Source organism: Tetrao urogallus (genome assembly GCF_951394365.1).
Source record: "Tetrao urogallus genome assembly, chromosome: 7".
NCBI lineage: Eukaryota > Metazoa > Chordata > Aves > Galliformes > Phasianidae > Tetrao > Tetrao urogallus.
Genome location: NC_136820.1, coordinates 5,815,867 through 5,840,542, shown reverse-complemented (window position 1 = coordinate 5,840,542; position 24,676 = coordinate 5,815,867). Strand labels below are relative to the sequence as shown.

Here is a 24,676-nt window from a genome sequence, read left to right as displayed (position 1 = left end):
GAACTATCAGATAAGCAGTCTGCGTGCCTGGACCACCCTTCAGGCAGACGGCTGTGTGTGCATGTGAAGAGTGCCAAGGAGCTGAGTCTGGCAGGGTGGGAAAAAAAAGGGGGATCCCGGATGGGACAGAAACAGAGCTTCTCAGCAGAATCAGCGCACTGTGGGCTTCCCAGCCTTACGGGTTGACGCCACGGGGAGAAGCTACAAGTATTCTGTTTGGGGGGTGACCTCTCGTACTACAACTCCCAGCGTGCACCTCGGCACTCCCGCGCGGGGCACGCGGGGCTGTAGCGGTGCGCGGCACGCTGGGACTTGTAGTCGGCAGCTGAGGGCGGGCGCTCCGCCGGGGCGGCTGCTGCCGGCTGGCCCAGGGGCGGCCGGGCGGGCCTCGGGACGGCGGAGCGCCATGCTGGAATCCATCCGTGTCACCGGTGAGTACCGCTGCAGGGGGTGCTGCCCTGGGGCTGGGGCTGAGGCTGGAGCTGAGGCGAGGCGGCGCCGCTTTCCCCGCTCCCGCCGCGGGAAACACGCAGGGTGGGCGATGTGAGGAGATATTTTTCCCGCGGCTCTTTTCCTCGGTTCAATTCGACCTGTCACAGAGAACCCATTACAGTCATCACCGACAGCCACGGGTCTGCTTCATTCGGGTGCCTGCTTGTTGCAGAATATTCTTTTGACAGCCCTCCTCAACCCTAAATCGTTGGATCTAATTAACTTCATATGGCTTTTTAATCCGTTCATGTTCCCTGAATACCTGAAATAAAGGTCTTTGTAATGTTACTGTACATTTGCAAGGTGTACTGGAGGAGGAGTGTTACTTGTTACAATCTTGTATTCTCATCTTTTGGACTTCACTGTTTGCTTACAGACAAATCACAAATTATTTGCTTGTTTATAAACCTGAAAATCCAAGCCAAGGTATTGGAAGCGTTTGCTCATTTTGAACAGATAAACTCAAATATATTCTAAAATGGTAGTGCAGAAGTGAAAAACAAAAGCAGCAACTTGGATGGTTACATTCCTAGGATAAGGGAACCTCTCCAATAACATCTTTGCTAAGCTCTGTAAGAAGCACACTTGGAGTTTGGATAGGATTTGTCCATTATGCATATATAACCCCAGTGGCAGCTGCTCAAAAACCACAGGAGCTCACTGTGCTTTATAGAGCGCAGCTAGCTGAGCAGAGATTGATCCATGCCCACAGATATCTGCCATTGTTCACCTTGTGCCACCTATGGAACAAGTGTATTAGAAGCTTGTTGGGTAGTAGAGACTTAGTAGCCTAGGTAAAGAAGATTTTTTTTCTGCAATACTGTCCAAAATCTGGGGAAAAAAATCTTTCATGGAGTTCTTACTACACCTGCTATGAACACAGTAAAGTATTAGCTCGCTACTTCAAAAGGAAACCATCAGTATAACCTAGTTTCTGAATGTTACAAAATATAACATTTCTTCTAACAGCCTCTGACAAGATTAGGCAGAATATGCAATGCCACAAGATCCAAAGCTAGTGAGTGGATAAGAAGTGTGCAACTTAAGCAAGTAAAGTATTTCCTTCGTGCAGAATTATTATGAAATGTGTGGCACCCACATATGTGCTGTTGGCAGGTTTGGGGTGCATCCCTTCTCCAGTACCATCATGATGCTGGAATAGCTGCACATTCAGGAATGAAGGTATGCAGGAGTAAACAACAAAAATCACATAGTGACAGCAAAATCATGGCTGTAGTATATTGTGTGGTTTGTATATTTGTGCCTGCAGTACAGAGCTAGCCCAGTATTGAAAGCTCCAGCAGGTATCTTGTAAACGATGGGTTTTGGGATGGGGCAGGACCTGGTTCTGCTCTTGTGGGCAGGATGGAAAAGCACATCCTTGTCCCAGACAGAGTGGAACTGGCCCTGGTAACCCACCTCACAGGGCAGCAAAAACCAAACTCAGCTGATCAAAAAAGATGCAGAGCAGTGTCCTGACTTGACAAAGATGATGTTTCTACTGAGGAGGAGGATTTTCCATCTTTTGGTACCCTACCAATGCCAACTCATCTGTGCCTTCCTCCTTTCTACATTACTGCTGTATCCTCCCAAATCCAGCTGGTTGTTGAGTTTATAATTCACCAGTACATCCAGAATTCATGTTTTTGCAGCTCCTGTAGAGAGGAACAAGATTTAAATAGGTGAAAGTAAACATGCTGAGAAGGTCTTTCCAGAAGAGACTGTGCTGATTTTGTTATTTGTTTCTCACAGTTGATGGATTTGGGGCTTTATGACTTCTGAGCCTGCCAGCTAGATCAATGGAGAGAATCTATGTGCAAACATTAGGTATTTTTAGTGAGTTCTCAAAGGTAGCTGGGAAATTTGGGCATGTGCTATTTGTTTTCTGCTGTGTAGATGGAAATATAAAAAGGACATGAGAATTTATACACCTCAGAGCAGCTTTATATGATCTATATAAAATTTATTTAAAATTCACATACATATTACAGAAATTTATAGAAGTATATAAAATTTAAATCAAACGTATTTAAAATTTATATCGACTTTATATTAGTCATGTTTTAGATATTAAATGTTTATAAAAGTTATATGTAAATATACATATTAGATAAACATAAAAGCTTACATAAAATTTATATAAAGTTTGTATACAACCTATATAAGATGCAAATGAAATTTATGTAGAATGTATATAAAGTTCATATAAAACTAATATAAGATGTATATAGTACATATATATAAGTAGTAAAGAAAATTTATATATGCACATCATAGAATCACAAAGGTGGGAAAAGACCTCCAAGATCATGCAGTCCAACTGTCCCCCTACCCACCAAGCCATGTCCCTTAGTACTACATCTAAACTTTTCTTGTACACCTCCAGGGATGCTGACTGTACCACCTCCCAGTCCATTCCAGCACTTGATCATTCTTTCAGTGAATAAGTTTTTCCCAGTATCCACCCTGAACCTCCCCTGGTGCAACTTATGGCCATTCCCTCTCATCCTGTCACTGGTTATTTCAGAGTAGAGGCTGACCCCCACCTCACCACAGCCTCTCTTCAGGAAGTTGTAGAGAGCAATGAGGTCTCCCCTGAGCCTCCTCCAGACCAACAATCCCAACTCCCTCAGCTGCTCCTCATAAGATTTGTGCTCCAGACTCCTCACACCTTCACTGCCCTTCTCTTGACACACTCCAGGGCCTCAATGTCTTGTAGTGAGGGGCCCCAAACTCGACAGTTTTCAAGGTACAGCCTCATCAGGGTTGAGTACAGAGGCACCATGGCTTCCCTGCTTCTGCTGGCAACACTGTTTCTAATACAAGCCAGGATGCTATTGGCCTTCCTGATCACCTGGGAACACTGTTGGCTCACATTCAGGTGAGCGTTGACCAACACATTCAGGTCAGTTTACAGTCTTCCAGCCACTCTGCCCTAAGCCTGTAGCACTGCCTGGGGTTGTTGTGGCCAAAGTGCAGGACTCGGTACTTGGCCTTGTTGAACTTCATCCCATTGGCTCCAGCCCAGTGATTCAGCCTGTGCAGATCTCTCTATGGGGCCTTCCTACCCCCAGGAAGATCAACACTTCCTGCCAACTTGGTGTCATCTGCAAACTTACTGCAGGTGTACTTAATACCCACATCCAGGTCATTAATAAAGATATTGAACAAGACTCCAGTACTGACCTTTGGGAGACACCATTCATGACCAATGACCAGCTGGATTTAACTCCATTCACCAGCACTCCAGGCCAGGCTATCCAGCCAGTTTTTTGCCCAGCAAACAGCGTACTTGTCCAAACCATGGGCTGCCAGCTACTTCAGGAGAATACTGAGAGACACAGTGTCAAAATCTTTGCTGAAGTCCAGATAGACTACGTAAGGATCTTTTCCCTCATCCACCAGGCAGGTCACTTGATCATAGGAGATGAGGTTGGCCAAGCAGGACCTGCCTTTCACAAACCCGTGCTGGTTGGGCCTGATCCAGGTTGTTCCACACACACTGTGTGATCTCACTCAAGATGATCTGTTCCACAACCTTCCCTGGCACCAAGGTCAGGCTGACAGGACTGTAGTTCCCTAGATCCTCCTTACAACCCTCCTTGTTGATGGGAGTCACATTAACAAGCTTCCAGTCCTCTGGAACCTCTCCCACTGACCAGGAACACTAATAGATGGTGGAAGACATCTTGGTAATCACACTACCAGCACCCTCAGGTGAATCCCATCCAGCCCCACAGCCCCAGCTTATGACAGACCAGGTGGAGTAGCAGGTCTCTGACTGTTCCCACCTGAATCATGGAGGGTTAATTCTGCTCCCCATTCCAGACTTCCAGGTCAGGAGATGGAATACCCCCAGAATAACTGATCTGACTTTTAAAAACAGGTGTAAAGAAGGCATTAAGAACCTCAGTCTTGTCCTTATCCTCAGCGGTCTCATTCCCCACCACAACCAGTAGAGAATGGAGATTCTCCATAGCCCTCCTCTTACTGATAATATATTTATTGAACAGTTTTCTGTTATCTTTATATTTTAGTGGCCACATTGAGTTGAGTTCAGGGCTTTTGCCTTTCTGACTTTCTCCCTGTATATCCCAGCAGCTTCTTTGTATTCTCCCCGAGTTGCTCATCCCTTCTTCCACCAGAGGCAGACTCTCTTTTTCTCCAGGAGCCTCAGAAAAAGTTCCCTGTTCACCCATGCTGGTGTTGTTCCCTTCTGGCTCATCTTACAGCATGGGCAGACAGCCTGCTCTTCTAAGACTTCCTTCCTGAGGAGTGACCAGCCTTCCTGGTATTTATATTGTTTATATCAAATTAATATAAGATGTATATGGTATGCATATCAGAAATAAAAGTAGTTATATAAAGAGCATAGAAAGTGCATATAAGACATATTAGATGTATATATGATATATTCAAATTTATATCAGATTTTGATAAAATACTTGTAAGGTGTGTATAACATTTATGTAGGATTTATATAAAGCATATATAGAATTTATGTGAAATATGAAAGTTATGTATAATGTAGTTTATGTGATATATACAGTGTATATAGCTTATATGCATTTTAATCACTTTAAAAATCAAATTCATATAAATATATAAGATAGTGGCAATGTAAGGCTCACTGCTCTGCTCTTTGTAACTTCTGAGAATGGATCCAGAGGGAAGGAGAAGCACTACTGCCCTTGATATCACATCATCCATCTGTGCTGTTTGAGATGTAGGCCTTGAATTCCCACCTATAGATTTCCCTCAGTAAGCAAAATCATATGTTCTGGACACAGAAATGTTAACTCCTTGCCTTTCGTGTATCCTTCTTAAGGATTCTCATCCTGTTATACTTAGCATAGCCCCCAAATCAATCTCCAACACTTGCCAAGAAATACTCAAGTGCAAACATGGTGCTGTCCAAAAGCACCTCTCACTACCTGGCAGCTGTTTGCAGATGGGAGCTCATCACACAGCCTCCTGGCTGTATGGCTGCTAATTCTCCTTGAGGTGGTTCCTCCCCAGCCCACAGAACAGCGAGGCGAGCCAGGTGGGCTGGCTGTCACACCAGCAATGGCAGTGATCCCATAGCATCTGACCAAGGCACTCATTCCTGCACCAAGCTTTGGAACTGAATTCTCAAGCCTACTGCCAAACAAGCAGTTACAAATACTTGCTTTAGCAGAAGAGAATCATCTTAACATTTCTACCTCTATCTTCTTGTAGAGTAAGGTCTTAGGCTGGTGTTCCTCATCATCTCTTCACACAAACTGGACCTCTGTCTTCTTGCTTTTCAGAGTGTCTTCAGACAGCAGAACTGAGGGATGGAAGTTAACATGGCACTGGCAGCTTCAAAAGTGTGAAATACTTTGCCACAGAGCTTATGTTGAGAGGAAAGCCTAGTTTTCCTGTGAAAATAAAGCTGGAATTAAACTACTATTGATTTATTTTCCTGGGAGGCATTTAATGATCTCTTGCTAATATTCCATTCAGAGTATAATTACTGTACATAAAGTAATTACAGCTCTGCTATGTTTAACTATGGACTGAAGCTCAAATCCCTTCTTGGGGGCCTTTAATCAGGCTCTGGCCTTATCTCCTGTTCTGTGAATCCTCTTACTTTAGATGCAGAAGTAAGCAGCATTTTTTTGTGGCAGGAAATATTTGTGCATTGACTTTGGGCTCACCCAGTGCTCCAGGAGGAACTCTGCTGAGGGAAGGCTGGAACCAGTGAAGAGGTCACATCTAATGAGCCAGCAGGAATGTTAAATGCAGTCTTAATGCTCAGTGCCTTTTGCATGCTGCAAGGACCTCCCTCCCATGTAGCCCCTGGCAAGGGTGAGAGCAGGAGGAGAGAGCTCCCTTGCTAAAGGAACCATATTTGCTTCTTCTGTACTGGTTTGCAATGCTGCTTCTCCTTAATGCTGGCTATTGTTGAAGGACAACTTTAGTAGGTGAAATAAGTGTGTTAAGGATTCCTAGGGAACTAGGAACTAGCTGAACACTTCTTTCATTTTTCAATATTCCTTCTTAATACAGAGAGCACTTCACATATGTGAAGCACTGAGGCCTTTAAAATTTACAGTGCTGTTTGCATGGTATAGCAAGCTGCCCTCTGCAGCTGGCCCACTGTAGTGTTCTCATCCTTTCTGAGAGGAAGTTCTGTCAATCAGATTTAGCAGATGAGACCACACCCGGCAGCTTCTACCAATTGGGATTACCAATCCCAGTGGAACATCACTGTGAACAGCACCCATTTATTCCTTTACTGTTTCTTATTTGCTAAGTTGTTTATCCATGCAAAAGCTTAAAAGTTTGAGAGTGCACATTCATAAAGCCACACACAGAATCTCATTTTAAACAAGTCAGTGGTTGAGCACAGGCAGGTCACTCTCAGACAAGATGTGTGTTTGTACATGGAGAGTTAAGCACAAATCACCTGTTTGACTTGATATCACAAATCCATACGGAAGTGTTTAAAGGCCAGGCACTCACTCAAACTTCTTCCATTTGTCTAGAAGTTAAGTTGAACATGATGTGACCATAGTTAAGCTGTGCATTTCATTTATGTTGTTGAATCTTTTAAGATGTGAAACCATCAAATTTGCTTTCAGCTTCTTTCTTTCCCCCCCCCCCCCCCCCCAATGAATGCAGAAAAACTTCACTGGCCTAAGCAAGAACTGTCTAAGAAATCAATCCTGAGTCCAGAAGAACATAAACTGAATGTCAATAATGAGAAGAGCCTCCAGCACCCATCTCCTGGGGTCCTTAAGGACATTTTTACAACGGGAACCAGTAGCTACAACGTCCTTCTGCAGAGCAAGGAAGAGAAGAAGCACCATGCTCAGAAGCAGTCACCTGCTCACCACAAGAAACACAGGAAAGCCACAAAGTGCTCCAGCACCTTGCGAAGCAACGAGCACCGCAAAATCAAGGTCCCGCTGCCCTTGCTCAGCAGTGGGTGGTGCTGCTCAGACCAGCAGCCCTCTGTCCTCATCTCCAGCCCCATCTCTAATGGCGTGAAGCTTGCAAACAGCATCTCAGCTGCAGGGAATGGCATAGGACTGCCACCTCGACCCAGAAGCAGAGCTAAGAGGCACTGTAATCAGACAAAGCCAAAGCAGTCCCCATCATCAAAAAGCCATGGGAAAGAGGGAGATGATTCCAGCCGAAAGCAATGTTTGCTAACTGCAATCAAGCCCTCCAACGTGGAGAAAGAGAAAATGAAGTTCTTTAAGTCAGATTTCACATACAATCCTCAGTTTGAATATGAAAACCCTGCTTTGCCAAACGTATTAGCTAAGCATAGCCAAGCATCTGACAGATTTCTTAAGCAGGTATGGTTACATTTTTTCTCCTTTTCTCCTATTTATTCCTTTCACATTTATAAAGATGGTATTTGCCTTTATAGCAGGTGAAAGTTGCTCCTCTTTACCCTTCTCCTGTGTTGTTTGAAAAGTGCATCAGTGTTGAGTGCATAACATAATACAGCTGTCTTTTTGACTGGAAAATGAAAGCCTGCCTAATAGTTTAAAGATTCAATAGGCAGAAGACATTTCTCATAAATTATGTTCCATGTAAATCCAGTCAAGGCAAAAGAACTTTTTAGTCAATGAAGCAGAGTGTAGGACAGAAATAATACAAAGCATAAGGAGGCTTTAATAAACAGAGGGGAAAAAAGCAGTGCAGAAATGCTGCCAGTTCTCTTGGGTGACACAAAGACTGGGAGGAGATGGCAGTTATTTGATGTCATGGTTATTGACTATATTAAATATGTTGATTTTCCTTGTTTTAATTGCTTTTGAAAGGGTATTTGCATTACATTAAGCAGTGATCTGCTGCATGATTTAGCTATGTCCTTGATCCTGACTGAAATCCCAGTCCAGAGATAGTTAAAAGAAACCCATGTTTTTCCCCCATAATATGCAGCCACAACAAAATCTAAAGAGATTTCTTCCCTTAACCTTCAGCTTACATATAAAAAACACATTGCTTATCTATGCAAGAAAGAGCCCTTCTCCACTTCCTTGCTCCCTGTTTTTTTTTGAGAAAATCTTCCTAAACTATCATGTTTGACAAGCTTTTCTAAACAGGGTTTTGTGTTACAAGGAATGCAGTGCTTGGGAAGAAGTCTTCCTACTCGATGGGTTTCATTCATGTGCAATATGAATATTTGGGTTCAAACAACCCAAATTCTTGATGACAAATGAATCCTGAATTAAATTACACTGAGTCCTAGTAATTGCCCTTTACTTTTGAAAGATCTGACATTTATTTTCAAATCCAAGAAAGTACACTGGTGGTGTTACCCATTTGTTTGGTCACCATATTGAAAGACAGAGTCTGTATTATTATGTTTAAAAAAAAAAAAAAAAAGAACTCTGTCAGGGTTTTATTAAGAAATTATTTTCTCTATAGGAGAAGAGCTGTTCTGTACTTAGAACTGAGCTCCCATTTTGCTGTGCTGTGGCTAACAAAGGTAATAACATCAACCATTCCAGCAAATCAACACTAATCTGCCAAACCACACCATTATGAAAATTCCTCCTTTTATATAATAAATTATTCCTCCATTTTTTTTGAAATTATTTTGTTGCAGAGTTTTTAGAAAGAAAAGCGTTTCTTGGAAGTTTCAGCTCCTAAAAATACTGAGGAAAATCCTGCACTTCATATTAATACCTAAAACAAACAAACAAAACAAAAAAAAAAAACCCAGTTTCAGCACAGTTCCAAGCCCAGCAGGTGGCACTGCTTTCATTTACAGCTGGCTTTACAAATCCTCATCCCACACACAGGAATTTCATTTCCTACAAGTTTACTGTCCAGAAAAACGGCATGAATCAAAATTTCCACCAGTTCCCTAGCAGAGGGGCTGGGACTTCAGTTAAATGAGATCAAAACCTGACATTTTCAGAATTTTAAAGAATATCTAAGGATTTCAAAGTTATTTTCACCCACAACTGTGTATCGCCTGCAGGACATGAAGACAGGCCATATTTTCCTGTCCTCCTTTCTGCTTTCGTACAGAACTGTGGACCTGGTTAATGTAGCACTGCAGAAACATTTCTGGACAGTGAATCACACTGCTTGCTCTATTAAATTAAAGAAAGACAAAGAACAGCAAGGACTTGCAAGCCATTAGCAGTTCTGCAGTGGGGATACACAGGCCTGTGAGCAGCCACATCTGTCCTCACGCCTTTAGTTGAATCAAAGAAAACTTTCAACATCAGGTATAGCCCATCTCTTTTAATAGTTGATTTTGCATAGTCGTGCAGTAAACATTTTTTAATTAATACACTTGAAAATAGTCATTCTAACATCTCTTTCCAAACTTTGCTTTGTTTCTCTGTTTCTCACTTCCTTTTACATCAGCTTTTCTTCACAATGCAGTTCTTTCATGAATCACACGATATGTGCTCCTAGGGAAAAGAACTTAAGAAATAAAAAGCAGTATCCAGGCTTGTGGCTTTTTACTTTGATTGACACCTGTAATGTGCTTCAAGATCAGTGTAGCAGTGCTATGAAATTTCTTATTTGCTCTCCTTGCTCAAACCACTTGTCCCTCATTGTTTTTTTAGAAATCAACACTTAAGCCATGTGTTTTTGCACATATGCCATAGGTGGCAACACTTAGCCAGAAATAATTATCCCCCTAGACCACTTGCAGGGTACATGACTTAACATGAACCAAAATCAGCAGAGAAGATGCAACTTCAAGTAATCTGCCTGGGAACACTTCTATTTCTTGAGCTGTACAAAAAGGCAGGAAAGCTGCCTTTTAAATAAGTCATCATTTTGTTGAGTGAGTAATCCCTCCTGTGAAAGGGATACAGCCTTTTCCCTTTTAGGAATAAAAAAACAGCAGCTTTGAGTTAATAAATAATTCTGCCATGCTCTGTTTTCATTACACACGTACACATTAGTTGTTAAGTGGAGCTGGAAAGCAAGTGACAAGACTTTCAACATAGTAACCCCTTGCAGTGTACAGGTCAGGTCACAGATGAGGTGTGTTCAACTCCCAGGAATGCATCACTGGCCCTAAGGAGCACTTAACTGAATCATGTTATTCTCTGCTACTAACTAAATACACTCATAAGATTTGTAGTTAAAGTATATGATTAACATGTGTACGATCAATAAGTATACAGAGGTTAAGCTTAGTATGATCAACAAGCATACAGAGGTTAGGCTTAGTAAGATTATCACAATGGAAAGATAATCAAAAATAAATGAAAATGCTCACCAGCATTAGAGGCTCACAGTTAACTCCACAAGAGCAATCTCCAGCAAGAGACCCTTTCCCCAGTAGCAGCCAGCCCTTCAATGGGTCTAGGAGAGGTGCAGCCAGGCTCCACCCTTCATCACACAGCTGAATCGCCTTCACCTGTGCTCCCATGGCTGACTCAGTGCTCGCCCCAGGTGAGCAATCAGTGGCTCAGGCCGTGGCTCAACAGTTCCCATACGACACACAACATGAGGCTGATGGTGTCACCTAAGTAGCACAGTTTTTAGGGTGGAAGAGGGCTCCTGGTGATACTGCTGTAGGGGCAGAAATTTGTTTTAGGACACAATGTCATTTAAAAAAAGAAATGATGAGTATTTCATTAGGAATATTTCTGCCAGATCCAAATTAGTTAAAAAAAAAAAAAAAGCTCACTTTATGGCTGTTAATAAGACCAATATGTTCAATGTGATACAGCCTACTGTTCCCCAAGCATGCATCTGGGAGGTTTTTCCCTTCACTTCACACACAGACAAGCTGTGCAGGGCAGTAAGCAGTGGAGATCTGTCCCACAGATCTCAGCTCAGCCTGGCAGCTGAATGTGGGAAGCTGGTCCCTGGGTCACTGAGCCCATTTTCTAAGTTGGTTGCCTCAAACTATTCATGAGCGTGTCTTATCAGTACATACAATTACGATAGTTTCTGAGTGACTAAGTTATACTGCTACACATGGATGATTTGGGATTCAGAATACTCCTTGGCTATAAATAATTTCAAGAAGCCAACACTATCCAAACCTAAACCTGATAATTACACAGAATTTTGCTTTGCTCTCATTAGTTCTGTTTCATTACTTCCATGATCATCAGCAGAATTTGTTGTGCAAGGGGTTCTTGTCTTGTAAATTATGTTTCTTTTAACAGTGATGAAAGTGGTTCAGTGAGACACTTTAGATAGTAGTGAAAAGAATAGGGCTTATTTCTCCTAACCAGTGACCCAGGACAGTCAAATAGTTCTTTTGTTCTGGTCCTTTCCATATTGCTTGAGAATTTGTCTCTGTGAAGAGTGGAAGTAACTTGCTTTTACTTACTAGGCCCAAAGGCCAGAAAATAAGCTCACTGTTGTGTGCTGGAAGGACCAAGAGCTGGCATCCTGTCCTGTATTTTCCCAGCAAGTTCTTGCAACACTTGACTTTGAGTCATCTCAGAGACAGGAGTAGAAACCCGCATGAGGGGTTCTGTGTTGTACTCAGTGCCTGGGATGCTAAAAAGTCCCAAACCTTTTCCCTCTCACTTGAAGTGATTGTGGCAAGTGTCCAGATCGGCAGCATCACTGGGAAAAGTCCTATCTGCCACCTCCCAGAGATTTGTGTTCTGGGAGAAGTGCATGTGTGACAGCACTCTCTGTTCTTTCAGTGCTTCAGGATTTGTTTTGCTTGAAACACAGTCATGGGAGAAGGTGATAGTGGTGAGCACCCTTTAAGTAGTTTTGAAGAGAATACACGTTCAGCAAAGAGGAGGCTTAAGCTTCATGACTTTCTCAATGAATGTGTCTTCAGACTCACAACACCTGTTTGCATGTGTCTGAACTGTCAGCATATGGGTTATTCCACATGGTAGGTGTAAGAGGAGGTACTCTTCTTCATTCATCCTACCCTTCCTTTGGAAGCTGCAACACTTACCTGTGATTGAAGTGGAAGAGGACAGAGATGAGTGCGGGGAGAACTCAGGAGGGCAACGTGAAGGCATGGAGCAAAGCAAAGATGTGGTCTCCTGACTCCCAAACTCCTGCCACCTCTCTTGGTGTGCCTGGGGTTCAGCACTGCTGAGTCTCTTTTATGGAGAGCCAAGCAGAAGGTCTCATGCATGTTCAATGTTTTTCTTGCTATTTGTTACAATTAGGTGGTTTTAGAAAGTTTGCACACCAACTTATGTCCAAACCAACATACAAAAGGCTGCACCTCGTAGTAGTGATTGATCTTTACAAACAGTAGTGAAAAAGAACTGATTACTAAAGTCTACACGCCCTCCTCAAATATTCTTTTTTAAATGTGTTCTCATGTTGAGAAGAAACAGTGTTTGTCAGTCCTCTGCTTCCTCAAACCTGCTCTCATCCATCAATTCTCCAGTACCCATCAGGACTCCCGAGCCGTCCTCTTTTCAAGAGGTATGGAAACTGGGCTGTATCACAGGGACAAGGTTGTGATTGTCCCTCTCCGTTCTGCCCTTGTGTGGCCCCACCGAGTATGTCAGCCAGATCTGAGGCCCACAGCACAGGACAGAAATGGAGTGTTGGATGGGTCCAGAGAAGGCCAAGATGATGATTGGCGAGCTAGAGAACCTCTCGGGTGAAGACTGGCTGAGAGAACTGGGTTGTTCAGCTAGGAGAGGAGAAGGCTTCAGTGGCACCTTATTAGCAGCCTTCTAGTTCCTAAAGGGGCCTACAGAAAACCTGCAGAGGGACTCTTTATTGGGGAGTATACTGATAGAGCAAGTGTAGATTTAGATTAGACACAAGGTAGAAATTATTGGCTGTTGGCTATGGTGAGGCACTCAACAGGCTGCCCAAAGAAAATATGGATGCCTCACCCCTAGAAATGTTCAAGGCAAGGTTGGCTGGGGCCTTGGGCAACCTGGTCTAGTAGAAGATGTCCCTTCCTATGGTAGGAGATTGGAATTAAATGTAGGGGGGATGTGTGACGAGGCTCCTGCGGCAGCCTTTCTCTTCAGAGGTTTTGGTGCGATCAAAGCACCAAAATTCTTCTCCCATAAATCCAGCACTGGCAGTGGTGCCAGCGTTCCTGCTTCTCTGCAATAAATAAATCTGTTGAAAAGACTTATTCTAGAAGAAAAGAAGGAACACAACAAGCTCTCTTGTCCAAGTTTTAGTTTGGATGGAAGTTGATCTGTAAATAGAGAACAGGAGCTGATTTCCAAGTCTTTTGTTGACTTTCTCCATGACTTCTTAACAGGGCACTGTTTGAAACCAAGTAGAATTTAGCTGTTACTCTCACATGTTTCTCTTTCCATGTTGCCCGTTGATTGAGCAGGCTGCAGCTAGTGTGGTCAGGGAAACTGCAGGGCTTCAGACATACTAATAAATAAAACAATCCTCGTCTTGTTTTCTGGCCCAGAGGGCAAACAACAAGATGTGACTCATGTTCTTATGGCTGAACACTCCACATATAAAATGCAGTGGCCTCGTTCCCACTTTTGTTGGTAACACAAGGACTGTAGGACCTCTCAGTCAAGGCCAGGTGTTGCCTGAAATTGCTTGCCTGTGACCTGACAGCTAAGCTCAGTGGATGGACTCATTCCAGCAGTAGAGCCGATGTCCTGGCCTTGTTGGATTTACTGGTAGAGGAAGATAGCCTGAATGATGGATACCAAAAGATGCCTTAAGATTCCTTAAAATGGAAATGACAAAATCCCGGCCTCTTTGGAGAATGACATCCATCCCTGCATAAGTTTCTGCACTAAACAACTTTCAGAGAATATGAAGCCAAACAGTCCTGCCCACAGGATTTACAGAATTTCAGATCACATTACTGAAAACTTTTGAGAGGAATTTCCATTCTATGCAACTGTACAAAGTACATTTGAATGCAGAAAGACCTATCTCAGCTGCCTGGGGAACTGCAGTCCCTGGCTTTGGCCTCATGGGAGGGCTTCAACTCAGGCCTGTGCTACAGCTCAGACTGATGCAGCTCTATCACATCTTGCATCTTCATCTCTCTCATTTTTATAAAAGTCCTACTGAACACAGCAGGGTATTATTATTATTACTATGAAGCTCACATAGTTGTGAAAGGCTTCAGACATCTTGTTTGAGACAGGTTGCCATGTGGGTTGAAGTTCATGTTCCAGTTGCTGTTAGTCTCCAGAAATATTATGCCTTTAGTAAGGGCTTCGTGTATTCCTTTTTTTTATACTTAAATTAGATACTGACATTGCTCCGTTTGTCTGAAGTCATTTTAAAATGATATGTGATGTCATGACCTAACTGTTCACAGGAAAATTAATGATTTACTAACAAAGAAACATCTCTCGAGCCTTTATTTATGTTATGCCCCTGCATTTATACAAGACCTAGTGTACGAAGAAGTTACTGGGAAGTAAAGTCCCATTTACATCATAGTATACAGGTATGTAGGCCACAGGGGCCAGCTGCCAAAATGGGCTGGGTTCTGGGAGCGAGGCTGGTGCCATGAGGCCTGGAGGAGGCACACAGTTCCCTCTGGCAGGACTTCATCCTGGGGTGCTGTGTTGGGCCATGGCCATCCCGAATCCACCACAGATGAGCCTAGAGCATGACAGCTCCAAGATCCTGCCAAGGCCTGAGGTTGGAGGTAGCACAGTGGCTGGAGAGCTAAAGCCACAAGGGAGGAGACAGGCTTCATCTCACAACACAGGGTGGTTTTATTGTGAGCCTTATGTGCTGGAGTCATGCTTGGGGGGAACATGCTGCTAACTTTAGTCTTAGAAAAAAAAAATCAGAGTGGATCAGAGTGGATCAGAAGGCCCTTCAAATGTAATATTAAGTATGAGAAGCAAGCAGAGAAATACTGAGCATTAAGTGCAGTATTTCTTCGTGTTGTGGTTTGATCCAGCAGGTGGCTCAGCACCATGCAGTCGTTTGCTCACTCCCCTTTCTTCCCAGTGGTATGGGGGAGAGAATTGAAAAAAACAAAGCAGAACTCATGGGTTGAGATACAGAAGGATACTAAGATACAGAAAAGGAAGAGGATAATAATTATGACTATATATGTATGTGACTGTATATAACAAGTGATGCAGAAGCAATTGCTCACCACCCCCAACTGATGCCCAGCTTCTTGAGCAGCAAAAGAGAGTGAGATGAACTCCCACCTCCTTGAGAACTCCTTCCACATGATGTCACATGGTATGGAACGTCCCTTTGGCTAGTGTAAGTCAGCTGCCCTGATTCTGTCCACTCCCAGCCCTTCGTTAGTGTGAGCTGAGAATATAGAATGGCTTTGGCTCTCTACAATACTGTTCAGCAATAACTAAAAACATCAGTGTGCTATCAACATTGGTTTTTTCCTAGACTCAAAACATGGCATCATACCAGACACTCCGAAGAAAACAATTCCATCACAGTTGAAAGTAAGACACTTTGGCATTCATTCTGGTAATTCATCTTTCATCAGAGAGATACAAGACTACAAAAACATGCCATAAGTAGCATCTATGGCTTCTGTGACAGTTACTCAGAGTTGCTTAGTTTCAACTTGAAAAATACTAGAATGAGATTCTTAGTAGCTGTGAGAATCCTCTTTCTGCAGCTAGTAAGCCAGTCTGACAAAGCCAGAATTACATAGTTGGAGACGAGCGTGTTATCAGTTTGGTGCATGGCTATAAATGTGTAGTGTAAAAAGAGATTCAGTCTGTAAGATTTCCACCATCATTATTAGTGGCATTTTCCTAGCAAGCACATTCATTCTTTAAAGTAATACCAGTCGTAATTTCTTTCTGATGTTCCTGGGAGCTTCTGTTCTCCTATCTGTGAAAAAAAAGCAATTCCCTGTGGCTGAGTATTCTAAGTTACGTTTTCTTTTAAGGATGTGAAATAATGTATTGGGAAGTAGATTACTGGGAATGAACGTTCCACAGCCCAGCAATGACATCTTCAACATGCAGAGTTCTGATCACTTTATAGGCATCATGCTCTGCTTCTTGCCCACAGTGAGACCTTATTGCTCTCTACACTCCTTGAAAGGAAGGTGGTGGTCAGGTGGCAAGGTGGTGGTCAGCCTCTTCTCCTGTGTAACTACTGACAGGACGAGAGGGAATGGCCTCAGGTTGCACCAGGGGAGGTTGAGATCAGATAGTAGGAATAATTTCTTCTCCAAAAGAGTGGTCAGGCACTGGAATGGGCTGCCAGGGAGGTGGTGCAGTCACTGTCCCTGGAGGTGTTCAAGGAACGTTTAGATATTGTGCTAATTCAGTGGTACTAGGTGATTTAGTGGGGAAATACTGGTGGTAGGTGGATGGTTGGACTGGGTGATCTTGGACGTCTTTTCCCACCTTTGTGATTCTATGATTCTATGATTCCTAGTGAAGAAAATAGCAAGAATTGAAATAATATGATAGTAATAGTTCGTATTGGTAAAATTATTTGGAAAATCATTAAAAAAACGTGCTGACAACTTAACCTGCAGATGTCCTTGTGACCTGCTGTATCTGATTTACAAGACAGTCATACAGCTTTCCCAGGATTGAAGGGAAAATTTCACTGAAGCGATAATCATTGGTGTTGTGCTTATGTACACAGATTGAAGATGAGTGAGTCAGAATCATTTTTCAGTCCTTTGGTATTGGTGTCTGAATGTTGAAACTAGGTTTATTGACTGCAGTTTCATAGAGACTCCCAGTGAGTCAAAAGTTAGAAGAAAGGTGAAAAAGAGATGGAGAAAGAAAAGAAAAAGCAGATGTGCCAGTCTGACACCAGGGTCTTACTGTGCTCATATTTGCTATGCTTTTGTATTTTGTAGTCCATTAACATCATGGAGCGGACACTGCAGAAATATGGAAGCTATGAAAAGTTTGAACAGGCCACCGGTGGCAGCTTGCTGACCAAAAGTCGCATCTGGAATCATGTTAGGAAATACATGGTGAAGGAAGGCTGTCTTGGTGAGGTAAGCCATGCAGCAGATCAGGAAAGGAGCGTTTATTTATCTAATAGGCATTTCACATTGCACATGGAGGGACCTGACAGTTTGTGTGGGAGGCCTTTACTCCTTAATAACAAGAAAATTTCTTACATCATATTTTTCTCATGGTTGTGTTCGACTTTTGAACAATTGAAATGATGCAGAGTCCTTGCGAATGCTTCAGCCATCTCTTGGAGCCTGCTTCCTGCTTCATATATGCTTATTATTAAAGCTCTTTGGGATTGCCCGAGAGCAACACCCTTCCTTCCCTCCTTTCACAGCTTCTTGTAGAGGAGCACATTTCCATTTATTTGTCAGTTCTGTCAGCCATTCTCCTGTATCAGATTATTTACACCAAAGGTAATAGGGCTAAGAAGAGGCCAAGAAAAATAATCAGCAGCCCAAGAGACTGTTTTCTAAGAATTTGAAGAAATGAAAGTGACATAAGTGAATAAAAATGTCTGAAAGAAGATTTGCTGGTTTAAGTGCTGTTTTTTTTCCCTGACTTTTAGCATTTTAAAGTCCTGTGCAAACAAACTTATTTCCTATCCTTGAGATTTTAAATGTTGAATTGCTTGGAAGAGTAAGATGAAAATGAATGTAGGAAAAGTGGATTATTCCAAACTAAAATCACCAGCTGACAGAGCCCCAGGCTTAGATGAGGTCATTGGCCATGAGCAAGAGAAGGCTGGAGTGGGAGATAAATAGTAAAAAAAAATGGGAAAAAAAAATATTTGATGGAAAATAAGGTTTGATTACTAAACATAACAGTTCTGGAGAAACTGCTAAACTCATCACACAGATGTGCTCATATTTGTTTTGATTTGTCTGTGTGGAAGCAGAATCCTAAACCCTCGTCAAATATCCTATGTCATCTTATGAAACCTTCTCCAGAAGTACAATTAATACATCTACTTGGTATTGTGTGAAGTATCATGAAAGTACTCTCTTCAGATGAAGAAGCATTAGTAAAGTGTAGTGGCACCAGTACTTTAAATGCTTTAGCATTTCCTTGCTTTCCTGAATCTTAAATAAGAGTTTTATTGGACTGGTTGCTGTTGGACTTGGAGCTGAATGATGGGGTTTTATTGTGTAGGGAAGTCAACACTGGTAGTCTTATGCAGCCTTTAATTCCTGAGTCCTTTTTTGTTAACATTTTTCAGCTCTCAATAATACCAAGATAATGAGAAACTGTTTGAAAACGTAAGTTTCTCTGGTTTACTCCCCATTTGGTTACCCTCCCAAACTGGTCAGTGTTACCACATTCAGTTTTGCAGTCCTGTACCTGCCTGCGTTAATCCTCATGCAAAGTCCAACTCAGGTTGGAGGTTTTCTCAGGAGTGTGGGTGATGGACACCTCAGCTGTCAGAAGTGTCTCTCAGAGGGAGCAAGGAAGGGCTGTGAAGGGCGAGGGCCCCTCCAAAAACATATTGAAAGGGCCCCAGGAGAGCGGTAACAGGAACAAGAAGGGAGCTGTTTGATACCTGGCCTCTCTCATCTTCAGATTGTGGTCCATCTCACGGAGGACCTGCTTTCTCGAGCCTCAATGACGGTGGTGAATGGCCGCCCCACTCTCACTATCAATATCTCCACTGCGAGAGAGCACTGGCTGGAAGGGATGCTGAGACATGAAATTGGTATGAGCCTACCGTCAGTTCTTCAGACAAAGGGGAGTACTTGCATGCATTCTTACTTATCTTGCACTGTTGGACCAGGCACAGAAGAAGGGAACAACATCCCTGTCTAAAGGTCCTGTGCCATAGGTGTGCTAAAGGAAAGGAGAAACTTGTTTTACCACTGCAAAGTGCAGTGCAGGGAAGACAACCCATTTGGTTGCGTGCACGTGGCAGGGACATGATGTTTGTGAGACCAACCTAGAGCCAGTCTTGCCTTAAAAAATGGGAACAAAAATAGTGTGATTGTTCCAGTTTAGAACCAGCCATTTCAGTTTACAAATCTACTTCTGATACAATGCACTGCTTGCAAGTGTGGGCATACTTTAGTACCTAGCAGGATTGCACTGATTTTGCATTACACAAGGCTGGCTAAGCCCCGTGGAAAATTTCTATGATCTGTTCTACTTAACTCCATCAAAACTGGATAAGTCTGGGTAGTGTCTGAGTTTCAGCTGAAGAATAAGACCTGTAATTGCCCTGGAGCATCATTTCTCATGTTGTAATGGAACAGCAGTCTCTTCCAAGGCAGCAGTAGGGTCCTTAATCAGTTTTAAGAGGCAATTTTTCTGCTCCCTGAGCATTTCCTTTATTTCATTCTCCCTCCTTCTGTTCAGCACCGAGCCTAGGCCATGTTTGAGGCAACCAGCATGCAAGGCACTTTTGAAAATTCCTTTTCATGGATTTAGGAACTCAAGTTCTGCTGATGTTTTTGTACCGTAGGCATTTTCAGGAGTTTCATGTTGTGGTCAGCAGGTGAATATTTGCACGGTGTATCTACTTCTGACAAAATTCTCTGTTGCAGACTGTGCTAAATTTGGCACTTGCTACTAGTCCTACTAGTGCAGAGTTCTGAAACCAGCCTCAGCTTTAATATTTTCCCATTCTTAAATCATGAGATGTTAATTCTAAGTCTCACATTCCTTTCTTTTCAGGAACACATTATTTCCGGGGCTTTAACAACAATAGCCAGCCTTGGTGCAACTGGAACGGACGTAGAAAACATGGGTTGAAACCAATCAACCCTACAGAAGAAGGGCTGGCAAGCATCCACAGCGTCCTGTTCCGCAAAGACCCTTTCCTCTGGAGGGCTGCCCTGCTCTACTACACCGTCTATCAGGCCAGCCAGATGTCCTTCAGTCAGCTGTTCCAGGACGTGGGGAAATTTGTCCAGGACCCCAATACCAGGTGGGATTACTGTGTACGAGCCAAGAGGGGCTGGACTGACACATCACAGCCAGGTGGGTTCTCTACTTATCCTGTGTGTTTTTGTGCTTCAGGGAGGTTTCAGACTGTGCGCAGAGCTCCTTCAGCAAACTAAAACTGTGAAAGGGAGAAATAGGCATCTGTACTTTCTGAAATGAGGCCACGGGATTTCTGCTCTTGAAAAGAAGGCTGGAAATGCACTTTTTCTAGACGTTCGCTTTGATTCAGTAAAGGATTTGTTGCTGAAAGAGGGAATGTAAAATGTAAAACCGAAGATGTTCAAACTCAGTTTGATTTCCTTGCATGTTTGTTACAAAACTGTTGCTGCAGATGTCCTTGGAGACTGTCTTCTGTTTTCTTGGTAGTGGGTTTAGCATTCTAGTTATTTTGGGAAAGGTTTTCAAACTCTGGGATAAAAAGTTCTATTTACCACGGTTTCTGAGAATATGCCTTCAACAAACCCTGAGAGAATGCAATGTATTTTGGTTCTTTTCAGGCTGCTTCAATAAGGATCAGGTGTACTTAGATGGCATCCTCCGAATCCTGAGATACAGGGAGTCCATCGATTTCCACCTTCTGACAGCACTTGGCAAGGTGAGTGGACTCATCTTTTACCACAGGATGCAGTTTTACCATTTAAGTAAGCTTGTCTGCAGGGATCTGTGAGTCGCCGTGCTTTGTTTTACTTTGACAGACACCTCTGTTCCGTACAGCGCTGGGTTCACACTGTGCAGGTTAAAAATATTACAAAATCCTAAGAATTCCTACCAGTTTTTCTTCATTCCTTGTCTATCAGATTAAGATTTTATGGTCATATTTCTCAGACTGTCCTTTCCTCCTTTTATGAGGTGTTGCCTGACTTGCCTCAAGCAAGCAGGCCAGCTGCTGGATAAGATGGGGGTCCCAGTGGGAAACTAAATTCACAGATTGATGCTAAGGCCATCCCCTTCCTCCACAAAGGAAAAGACAACAGCATGTTTTTCATCTCAGATTCTTTTTCACTGTTTTTCATAAGTTAGAGTCTGCCTTTTCCAGAATACACAATGTTTCTGCATTCAGAGAACATTTTCTCTCCATTGTCATTGCTTGTTTTACCTGAAAACCACAGACAAAACCATACTGACTGCAGAAACTGTCAGTTCCTGAACCAGTTCCTTGGGCTGCTAAGTTTCCACAGTTCATAAAATAGAGTTTGTACTCACATAAAGGAGGATTCAAGTTTACATTACTATGCTTGCATTTAGAGCTGCTACACCAACATTTTTGCCTGCTTGGCAATCCCTGGGTGATAAAAGGCACATTACAATAGAGGCTTTTGGTCCACAGTGTTGGTGCAGTTTGGTCCAGTGTTGCCTGTTGTGCAAAAAGATCATATTGGTGAGCAGTTACTATGTAAGTAACTGAACCAAGTTAGAAACCTCTGAAAAAAAATTGCACTGTGTCAAATAAGACTGCAGCTTTATTCTCTGAAACTTCTCACTGCTCTGCTGCTGAAGACTCCACTGTCTGTGTCAGATGTTCAGTGCTTTTCAATCCCCTTTGTGGCCCTTCTCCGGCCTCACTCAAGTATCTCTGTATACTCTCAGGAGAAACAAGTTCTATTTTCCTCTGGGTCAAGTTTAGCAATCTGGATTAGGCTCTCTTATCTCTCCAGAGGACCCTTCCACATCCCTTACCTGCTGGTGGATCATTGTGCTGGCTCTAACCATTCCTGAACAGGGACCACCACCCGCTAAGCAGGCAGGCTGTTTCCAGCAAGCCATGACAGCACAGTGCTCAGCTCCTTAGAAGAAGTGTGGGAGTCAAAAGGTTTGAGCCACCTGGCACAAACCTGCTGGGAGGAAATAGGATGTGCCAGTTAGCAGGCACAGCCAGGCTTGTGTTTCTGCCAGCACATATGTGACTGTCTGTAGGGTGCTTCAGCACACGCAGTTCAGAGACAAAGCAACAGCCACATTCATTTCACCATGAGGAATCTGCCCGAGGAGACCTGTTCCGTGTTTGCAGGACAGCCTGTGTAATTACTGAACAGTCAAAGCATTCATTTTCTTCTGGACCATCACTCGCAGCACTTTGAGCTATTTTGACCTCAAGGCTTGATGTCCTAGCTTGCAGAATCATTAGATGCTGGTTACAAAACTAGATGCTGGTAACATTAGATGCTTTTGTTACAAAAAAGTAGCAGGCCCTTAGAAGCTGGAAAAAGCTTGAAATTGTCACTCCTCTACCCAGAAGGCTTTGATGCCTAGAGGTACAACTGATCTCCACCCTGCTGTCAAATGAGAAAAACAAACAAAAAACCCACAACATTTTGGGATGTGTAAGGTTGCCAAAACAGGAGTTAGTCACTTGAGGTGCACAGTAATGTAGCTTATGGTGGCACATTTGCTAGTGGGAATCCCCACTTCTTCCTCACCTGTCCTGCACAGTGTTTCCAGTTCTTTGCTCTTGGGCACAGAGTCCTCTCCATTCTTGTATCAGACTTTGAGACTGACTGAGACCTCAGGACTCGCATGTGCTCCAGCCTTCTCCATTCCTGTCGCTGTTGTAGGTCGGTGTCATTCCGTTTTCTCTCAGTCTATTCACTGATTTAATCAAAAGCAGAATCTGGAAGTTTACAGACATTTGCTAAAATTACACTTTTTTTGCACCTTCCACTCTCTGAAACCTTTTCTCACCTACAAGGGGTAACTTACAGCCTCAGCAGAGAAGAAGCAGGGCTATAATGCAGATCTAACCCGTGTCCTTCCTTGCAGATCTCATACGAAGACGTGGACCGTCTGAAAGGGTTGGCTGTGATTGAGAACATGAGGGTACCACACTTCCTGCAAGACCATGCCCGGTATATGGAGCACTTGGAAAAGATTATGGAGGTCAATGAGCTGACTGATGAGGAGCTCCAGGATCTCATAGACTAACAATAGCAGCCAGCTGCTCGCTCTGTGCAATGAGGACATAGAAGTGGACTTCTGAGAGGTTGCAAAAATGGACTGAGCAAGGGTGGAGCAGGAGGAAAAGGCAGCCAGAGTATGTGGAATTCAGAAAAAGCCCCTTTGTGCTCCTTTTGCATTGTGATTGTATACTAATGGGTTTTTTTTAAGAGTTTGTGCATATTTGAGTCTGGTTTAGGAATCCCTTTGCAGTGACCTGTCCAGCCACCTGCTCTGCTTTGCGTAGTGCTTGTCACTTTCCTTTGTGATATACTGCCTTTTCCCATCCAGATTTAGAGGTGGAGGAAAGGAGAAAGAGGGGAAATTCCCCTTTTGTCTACTCATGTACTCTGCCTTTGGTCAGCTTTCACAGCTTGTAGAGATAGCAGCGTTGTAGTTATGCTACCTCATTGTCTGTGTGACTCTTTCTTATTTGTCATCACTGCAACAAGTTTAAAACCATAATCACAGTGCACAGAAGCGGGTCTTTGTGCAACAGCTCTGTGATACCATCAAAAAGTTGTGTTTTTTTTTTTTATTAGGAGATTCAGATGAAGAAAAAAAAGAAAAGAAAAAAGGTATTGCTGTTTTGATGACTGCAAACAGGTAGCAAAATTATCTTCTTTGTTATTCCCCCAGATTGCTACTGTTCCACATCTCTGTCTGTATAGTACATGTTTAGGAAGCTGAGTCCTGGAAGGGTCTCCCTCCTTTGAGGACAAGTGTATCATGGCTAGTAAGTCCTGTAGGGCAGCATTTTGGAAGAAAGCTTGGGCAGAACTGTGATTTTATGACTTGTTTTTTATCAGTACGATCAGGAACGTAGGGACGTAAGTCAGCACAGCAGGCAGCACTCACTTCTCGTCTGGGTCTCCTGAGGCTCCAGAGCATCAAGTCACTTTTTGAGCAGTATCAGGCCTCGGTGCTGCAGTAAAGTTGTACTCATTGCAGAAATGAGATGTGGAAGGGGAGAAAAGCAGACTCCCAAGTGCCCTGTTCCTGTGTTCCTACAGGACTGCTGCACACTTTAAGCAAACTTACCTCTGTTGTATCTGCCGGTGCTATATCCAGAAACAGGTAGAGAAAGTGTGTTACTGTGAGGCACTGCTGGCCACATGGTAAATAGCTTCGATGGCACAGGAGGGCTTACTGCATAAACTGCATTTTCTGAATTCAGAGTATGATGGATTGTTGAGGCCAGCTGAGTTTTGCACCTCTAAGTACTTTGAGAACCGGTTTGGTTTTAGCAAGCAGCATTTTAGCAGCGCTCCTCTGAGCTCCTGGGGAAGCAGCTGTGATGCAGGAGGCTGTGCAGGAAGATGGGAGCTCCAGAAGGCTTCTGCCAGTTCTTCCCCTCGTGCTGTGACCCACAGATAACAGGCCCAGCACTGAATAAGGCAAGTAAGTGGAGACAAGGTTTCCTCCACATGGACTCAGAGGTCTGAAGAGGTCTGAAGGTTTTTGAGTGACCCCATGAAACCAGCTGC

The 24,676-nt window shown here is 43.2% G+C and overlaps 1 protein-coding gene across 1 annotated transcript; it reads left to right on the top strand.

Annotated features, from left to right (window-relative positions):
* Window positions 1-406: 406 nt before the first annotated feature.
* MATCAP2 (microtubule associated tyrosine carboxypeptidase 2) lies at window positions 407-23,177 on the top strand (the record flags this gene model as incomplete). Its single annotated transcript, XM_079538215.1, has 7 exons — window positions 407-431; window positions 7,141-7,823; window positions 17,222-17,365; window positions 18,885-19,017; window positions 19,989-20,294; window positions 20,756-20,853; window positions 23,016-23,177. 7 exons carry the CDS (start codon window positions 407-409, stop codon window positions 23,175-23,177), a joined length of 1,551 nt encoding a protein of 516 aa, XP_079394341.1.
* Between the last annotated feature and the right edge of the window lie 1,499 nt (window positions 23,178-24,676).